Raw genomic sequence first — 8,701 nt, forward strand, 5'->3', positions numbered from 1 at the left:
GTTTGTTCGGTAGTCAGACGAAAACACAGTGGAACAAGTGTGGACAAGTTTTGTTTGATGTGAACCTTCAGCTTGTATGTGATATTTTTCCTGTTTCCCATAATCCAACTCTTGGGTTAACATGAGGTAGTGCACTGCTGCCTTAGGAAGCCACTCCCACCTCTCAGTGCTCAGCCCTTTCTAGAGAAACGAAACTCAGTTCTTCCTCTATCTTGACTGTCAGGAAGAGATTACAACAGTAAATGACAGGAACAGAGAGAGAGGAAAATACACAGAAACAGACAGAGAGTGACCCAAAATGGCAGAGGCCAGTGCTGTATGGAGTCAGGACCAGTTTAGCTGTCCAATCTGTCTTGATCTACTGAAGGATCCTGTGACTATTAACTGTGGACACAGTTTCTGTATGGATTGTATCAAGGGCTGCTGGGATCAGGAATATCTGAAGGGAGTCCACAGCTGCCCACAGTGCAGACAGACCTTCACACCAAGGCCAGTTCTGGGCAGAAACACCATGCTGGCTGAAGTGGTGGAGAATCTGAAGATTATGGGACTCCAGGCTGCTCCACCTGCTCACTGTTATGCTGGACCTAGAGATGTGGAGTGTGACGTCTGCATTGGGAGGAAACGAAAGGCAGTCAAGTCCTGTCTGACCTGCCTGGCCTCTTACTGTGAAACTCACTTCAAAGTTCATAATGATCTCAACCCAGGGAAGAAGCACAAAGTGATTGAAGCTGCTGGTAAACTAGAAGATCTGATCTGCTCTCATCATGATAAACTATTAGAGGTATTCTGTCGCACTGATCAGAGATGCATATGTGGGCTGTGTGTCATCGATGAACATAATGGACATAAATCTGTTTCAGTCGCAGCAGAAAGATCTGAGAAACAGGTGAGACTCACTTAGCCAATAGTCCTGATACTGACAAAGGCCTTCCAGCTAAAATGTGTTATTGTGCACTGATATACACGCGAATGAGAATAACAGCAGCATTCTCTGACTTTACTCTCAGTTTTTGATCCTAAGGTTAATTTCTTGACTTTATTCCCACATTTGATAGATCAATATATATAGGGTAAATGGTTATGGTTAAATGAAAATATTCAAAGTGTTGATGTTGATGACTTTTTTTTTTATCATGAAAGTGACTTTATCAGTACGAATGCATGATATGTTTTATTATTTCAATATGTTAAATGCACAACTTTGATAGATTTACCTGTTCACAGAAACTGTTGGTTGATTCTCAGAGAAAATCCCAACTGATAAACCAGAAAAAAGAGACTGAACTGCAGGACCTGAGACAGGCTGTGAAAACTCTTCAGGTGAGTTGTATCAACCAGAGGAGATAACAAGAGACTGCTGTAGCAATTCATGTCTCTTGTCTTGTCTTGTGTCAAATCAGAGTTCAGCACAGGCAGCAGTGGAGGACAGTGAGAGGATCTTTACTGAAATGATCCGCTCCATTAAGAGAAGATACTCTGAGGTAACAGCGCTGATCAGAGATCAGGAGAGGGCTGAAGTGAGTCGAGCAGAAGAACTCATGGAGAAATTGGAGCAGGAGATTGCTGAGCTGAAGAAAAGAGATGCTGAGCTGGAGCAGCTTTCACGCACTGACAACCACATTTGTTTCCTTCAGGTACTGTCACTAATATGATGCATTATCACAGAACAGATTAGTTTATTTATGCAGTTCTGTAAAAAGTAACTGTTAAGACTGCTCTACCTGTCAGTCAAAATGTCAATTTCCTATTCAGTTGCTCTTTGGTAATGAGGTAAGCGTAAAAGAGAAGAAAAGGTAACCAAGGCAACTCTTCTTTATTTACACAATGTCCAGTGCAGAAATATTGTGATTGTTATATCATTTTAAATATATCATGCATAACCCCAGACATAAATGCCTTTTTCCATTCCATTACATCTAATCTGACTATCTTTAGATTGGACCAGACTGGAGCTGGACATGTCAGAGTGGGCATTTAGTCTTAGTCTAGTCTTTAGTCTCCTGCACCACAATTGTTATACTAGAAATGACCAGTACCTTATTTTCACAACAATTCCGGTTTCTATATTTATGGTGCAGGGCCCTGGATGCCTTGGTCTGTGCCAAAATGCTCCAGTAGGGCCTGGTGGAAGGTTTATGTTTGTTAAATGGCATTTGGCTCATTTTCTGTCTCATTGTAGAGTTTCCAGTCTCTCTGTTCCTCCTCTGCTCCTGACAACTCACCCAGACACATGGTCCTCACAGATCTGTCTTTTGATGAAGTAAAAGAAAGACTTTCTCAGCTCAGGAAGAAACTAGAGGATGCACTCCAGCAGGGACTAAAGGACATTTCTAAAACTGGTATGAGACGCATTAGTGCTATGACTTTTAAAAAATCACTTCTGAATACAATGTTGATATGACCCAGAATGTTTTGGTTGTTGATAGGTGTCTTTTTGTCTTTACAGCAGAGCTTGTAAGCTTTTTATCACTGCCTGAGCCCACAACCAGAGAGGATTTCCTGGCGTGTAAGTATATGATACACATATATGTACTACATGTAAAAAATACATAAACACATACAAAATACAAACACACATATATAAGAGGAGAACATAGTGCCCTGCTCTATCTGGTAGTGCACATGATGATTCATTCATTAATATTAGTAATTTAAACCCTTATACCCCAGATCACCACTGCTCAATGAGTCATGTTTTATGCTCCCTTAGATGCCTGCCAGCTAACCCTGGATCCCAACACTGCTAATAATGACCTCACACTGTCTGAGGGAAACAGAGTTGGAGAAAGGTGCCCTAATGTGAAACATTCATATCCTGACCATCCAGACAGATTTGATTCAAGGTCTCAGGTGCTGTGTAGAGAAGCCTTATCCAAACACTGCTACTGGGAGGTTGAGTGGTCAGGAGCATATGTTTCCATTGCTGTAACATACAAAGGGCTCCCAAGGAAAGGTGGGGCTAATGATCTTGTACTAGGATACAATAACAAGTCTTGGAGTTTGGAATGCTCTTCATCTCTTTACACATTCATACATGATAAAAAACAAATGTCACTCCCTCATAAGCGCATCTCCACTTCTAGAATAGGAGTGTATGTTGATCACAAGACAGGAACTCTGTCTTTCTACAGTGTCTCTGATACAATGACACTTCTACACAAAATACACACCACATTCACTGAGCCACTGTATCCTGGCTTTTACCTCAATAATATCAGCAAAATCAGATTGTGCCAGTAACAACATCCCTGTACAATCAAAACATTCATGTGTCATTTTAATGGATAGAAGTCCCTGACACAAAGTTTTTTCTTCTTCAGCCCTTCTGGCCCAGCTGTTGGGTTTCATTTGAGTTGCTTAATTGTACAGAACAATGAATAGAAGTGATTGTGCATGAACATCACTTGCTTTAATGTTGTGAAGACAGGACAATTTGTGCCGTTATCTACACAGAAAGTTTATTAGCGCAGAAACTTACTTCATGTGGTAGCATAATGTGGTAGATGCACATGATGACAGAAGATAGATAAAGTTGACTTTCTCTTTCTCCCTCCAACACTGTAGTGACGCTCTCATCGCACACATGCTCACACATCCACTTTTCTCCCCTAGAATTATCTCTATTTTGTGATAAATGTAGCTATTCATTACTGTTTGTATTATTTGCAATAAACTAACATTTTTAATTTGTACATTTTGTTGTCAATCTGTGCAGTCAAAAACATCAGACTGTGACATATCAAAAAGTGTGACATATCAAAAACAGTCAGATGTGGAACCTAATTGTAACAGGGGGACATAATACCTGTCCTGTTTTGGAGATTTTGGTGATTCACAATGAATGGCTCCTCCAGAATCAGGCAGAGTGTGCAGATTCACATTCAAGCAACATTGGACACTTTGACTTTCTTCAACAACTACATTGATGAATTAAGTCATAAGAAGGTGCAAATGATTGTGTAATGCAATGTTAGTTAGAGATCGTATTTAAATAGCCACTGGTGTAACTTTTGATGGTGCAGCACACAAGGGACACGCCCTTCCCAACACTCCTTCCCGGTCCCAATGCCCCTCCAGCAAGCCTCATGCCTGGACTTAATGATGTCTGTGACTCTGTCCATGGCATCTGTCCTTCTGTGACATCCACTCTCTGAGATGCATTCAGTGCACGAGGCAAGGAAGGATCCTGAAGGATGTCTTGGTGTATGGGAGGAAACAAGTCAGGTTTACCCCAGGTAAAAGACAACGGGTCCCAAGACCTATAGTGCCAATGGGACAGCCTGATAGAGAAAGAGAGGGTGTCCGCTCCAACCAGATGGGGGTAAGGAGAATCTCCATCCTGCCTGTAGTCCTCCAAAAGGAGACACTGGAACATGGCCACCAAGACATTGAAAATGATTTTGTAATGCCATGTTAGTTAGAGGTAATATTTAAAAAGCCACTGGTGTAACTATCTGGCACGCTGACCTCCCACACTCTCCCTCTCTTTCTCCATCTCTCTGTCCCTCTCTCCCACACTCTCCCTCTCTTTCTCCATCTCTCTGTTCCTCCTTCAGAGCTCAACCAGATGAGTGGAGTCCTGATTCTGCCCAGGCTGGGTCTGCAGTGGGTCACATTCAGGCAAAGGACCGTGATGAGGCGGTTAATGCCGAGATGACCTACAGAATCATTGATGGTGATGGGCGAGACACCTTCAAAATCAGCAATGACCCCATCAACATGTTTGGCATCATCACCATCGAGAAGGTACCTGCAAATACAGTTTGATTGAGGAATCCTATTAGATACCTCTACAGACCACGCAATATTCTATTTATGTAGCTCATAAATAACATATCTAAAAATTTGACACAAAACAGAATTCATTGAAATATTGTATATTAAGGCAAAGTTTTTGTTCTTTTGGTCTCAAGACAGATGACATCATCAGAGCAAGGAAACGTTCAGAGACGTCACCATCGTGAACATTAGCGTTGAGGATGTGACCGTACCACCCGAGTTCAGTGTGCCATTGTACTATGTGGAGGTTCCGAAAGGACATTGAGATCGGAACCATCTTCACCTCGGTGTCCACTTGAGACCCTGACGTGGCCAACAACTCCATTAGGTACATACTCGGAATGTATGCTTTCTAAGGCGGAAGAACTACTCTATACTGACAAACAGAGGATGGAGATATTTAAAACAACATTCTATTTTCTTTTATATCTGATCATTCAGTGTTTGTGTGCCTTTTCTGCTCAGAAAATCCTAGCCAAATCGGAAGTGTGTCTGTGGCGGTAAGGATCATGGACATTTACAACAATCCTCCTTCACTCACTCCATACTATGAAGTCTTTGTGTGCGAGAATGCTAAAGCAAGACAGGTAGGACCTCACATAGCTGAGAAACACACACACACACACACTCATATTCAAAGACCAAATGTCTGATGTTTCGTCTGATGTTCTAGGTTGATTCACACCCTCACGGCGACGGATGCAGACGACCCAATTGGAGGACAACATTTTTGCTAGAGTCTTCTCCCTGAGACTGCAAAAAAACTCTCAGCGATAACCAAGGGGTATTTTGATGAAACTGATCACTTGATTCATTGATTTATACTGAGAATTGATTGCTTGACTGATTGAGTTAGTGAGTGAGTGAGGCATTGAGTGATTGATTGATTTCCTGTTTAGTGATATACCATATGTCAGACCCCCTGACATAGGGTTTACAACATATAATATATTGCAAATGGCATATGTGATAAAAGTGTGCTTCATGTAACCTTATATGATGTAGCCTAATGCAGAGTTAGACAGGTGTAGCTACTACTGTGCTGTGATTCAACAGAACATTTCTAATCTCAGAAGCCTCGGCCACAAATCAATGAATCCACTCCTGCTGGCAAGAGCAGAACAAAAGTAGATTTGAAAAAAAATGTAGGTCTCCTACGCTACTCTTTTCCCGGGCCAGACTGTCTGATGCCCGCCACACTTCCAATCAAAGAACAAGCATCTGCCACCTCAAGCACACAGTGAAGGTGAATGTGGACACCCCTTCCAAGAACATGAGGGTGCTTATAGAGACATCAGTACTATTGACTGAGAGGTAGTCTTATATTCACAGTAATGTTTGGTCTTATTCAGAGTTGTATGTGCTGAGTATGACCTCAGGTTTTCAATGCAGTGAAGTGGGAATATTGATTGCCTATAAGGAATCGCAAGCAACCCATACAAATATGTAATCCTACCACAAAAAAAGGTATCACCAGGTATAATCTTTATTTGCTTGGATACTCATAGCTCCACACAACTAAAAGCAATGTAGTGGTCATTATTTTACAATTTATTCAGTAACATGAAATCTCTTGTTTTTACATAAGTTACTTTGTTACGTGTTTGTGAAACAGGACTTTAAAAATGGGGAAAACTAATTTGGCACTGGCACTGGCACACACTGTCAATGGTTCTATGTCCATGAACCTTGGCAACCTTTTCAGCTGCATTTTTGGTGGGTGAATTACAGATTTCTTTATAAGAACATAGTTCATCACCATTGTTCCTCACAGGTGGATTATTAAACAAGACAAATTACCTGACACAGAAGTGACCATGTCTGCATTAAAATAACCTTGATTTGATTTCCAGATTTCCAGATAAAATGTTATGAAAATGTCAAAATGTTCCTTTTCTTATTTCTTATTAACAGATATTCAAAACACTGTATTTCACCAAAAATCAAAGATTAGAGGGAAAAAAATCCAAAACAGATTTGTGTATCAGAACTTTTTTGTCGTCTTTCCTTCTTTTCAGATTTATCTGGTGTTCCTGTAATCAAGTAAAACACCCAACACCCGCTGAAAATGTATCTTCATAGTTTTTGGCAGATGCTTTTGTCCAAATATATTTGAAAAATTAAAAAATTATTATGCATAATTCAATAAAATAACAATATTATAATAAAGATAACAATAATAAGCTAGAATCATATCTTAATTGCAGGGCCTGTAACAAATACATCAGCATGACAAACACTGTATTATGCAAGTATGTGTGAACATTTATGAACTAAATACATTTGTATTAAAATAATTCCTGTCTTACCTGGTCCACCATGGTTAAATTGGCATGCCTCATACAAATGTTTTGTCGCTTACACAATCTCACCATTGGAGGTCTCTCTTGGCTATCTCATTTTAGGTTGATGTTACCATTCTGATTGGTTGACAACAAGAAAAACAATACTTTAACAACCACCTGATGAACTCCCCTAGCAACACCATACCAACAACTTTGTGTACTATACTGTCTTTCAAACTGTCTGTCCAAACGCAACACAGCCTGTTGCCGACAACATGCTACATTTATTTTGCTCTAATAGTTGTATTGCTCAAAAATTTCCTGTAGCTTCAAATTGCATATTATTGTCTGGAAATTGTCATATTATACCTATAAAAAAGAACGGAATGCTAGGAGTGGCATTCCTACAATTACCTTAACTGAAATTGATATTAATTAATATTAATAATTAATGAATTAACATTATGCATAGTACAAACATAGTAAACCGAAAATAGCCTCATATTTTTAGAACATATTTTTAAGAATATCTGGCACGTAAGGTGCACATCAGCTGATTTCCCTGTGCAACAAGGCCAACAGTACTAAGGTATCCATCTCTGGAAACTCCCTGCATCATGCAAGGAATTTTTATTATACAAATGAATTTCTTTGAAATGACCTGGCGTGTGCTTATGAGACATATGCAGACACGCACACACACACACACACACACACACACACACACATTCCGCAGTACTTCATTTCTGTGAATTCCAATTTGTAAGAAAATGACCCCTTAAATTAGGTTTATCTCCAAATGCAATTTTTCTTATTCAATAGGAATCCTCCTGAACATAAACCCAGACTAAACACTCCCCCAGGCTGGACCTGGGGAAACGTGTGTGTGTGTGTGTGTGTGTGTGTCAGTCAGTAATTCTTGACTCTAATTGATCTATAATTGGAAAGGGAACCTCGGGAAATCCTGAGACGCAGGCCCTGTGATATTTTAGCTATTAAAACATTAGCCCTGCTGTTCCTATGGAGAGATGAATATATTCAGCCCTTTCTCCTCCAGGATCGGCGCGGCCTGGGAGGCTCTGCTCCTTGTCCTCACCCTCCACTTATCTGTAAGATGAGCAGGCTGAGGGAGGTGCACGTGTGGAGACGCCTCGGATGGTGTGACATGCTTTCTTGAGTGACCCATCAAGTCTTTTCAATAATGCTCACGCACACACATACACACGCACACAGGGCACTTCAAATTTGACAGTTTTCCTTCATGAATATTCTAGAGACTGTAGTCCCAAACTACCAAACGGTTACCCTTAATTCATGGGAAATTAAAGCAGTAATTGCAGTGGTAGCTTCAAAGCCACCTGTAAATCAGGCTACTGACAGGACTAGTTTAAGACAGTTACAACAGTGACACACAATCTGCCTCACTTCATTAGAAGGGAATCCCCTCAGCCCACAGGACATTTAATGTACACATATCATGTGTGTTTACTAAATGGGATACTGGAGAACATTCCTTCAAACCAACAGTTCTCCTTACAGCAATTGCTTAACACCCATAATGCCAGTAGTAAGTAAAAGTCGAACTTTATTCTCTCGTGCTACTGTCGGCATCAGAGGAGCTGCATGCTTCTGGC

At 40.5% G+C, this 8,701-nt stretch overlaps 1 protein-coding gene across 1 annotated transcript; it reads left to right on the forward strand.

Annotated features, from left to right (window-relative positions):
* Positions 1–298: 298 nt before the first annotated feature.
* On the forward strand, positions 299–3,243 carry LOC308364952 (tripartite motif-containing protein 16-like protein; the record flags this gene model as incomplete). The annotated part of the gene is made up of 6 exons (XM_080838237.1): positions 299–889; positions 1,228–1,323; positions 1,404–1,637; positions 2,183–2,342; positions 2,450–2,509; positions 2,714–3,243. The coding sequence occupies 6 exons, from the start codon at positions 299–301 to the stop codon at positions 3,241–3,243; spliced, it is 1,671 nt and encodes a 556-aa protein (XP_080694363.1).
* Positions 3,244–8,701: the final 5,458 nt, after the last annotated feature.

This window comes from Sprattus sprattus (genome assembly GCF_963457725.1).
Source record: "Sprattus sprattus genome assembly, chromosome: 5".
Lineage (NCBI taxonomy): Eukaryota > Metazoa > Chordata > Actinopteri > Clupeiformes > Clupeidae > Sprattus > Sprattus sprattus.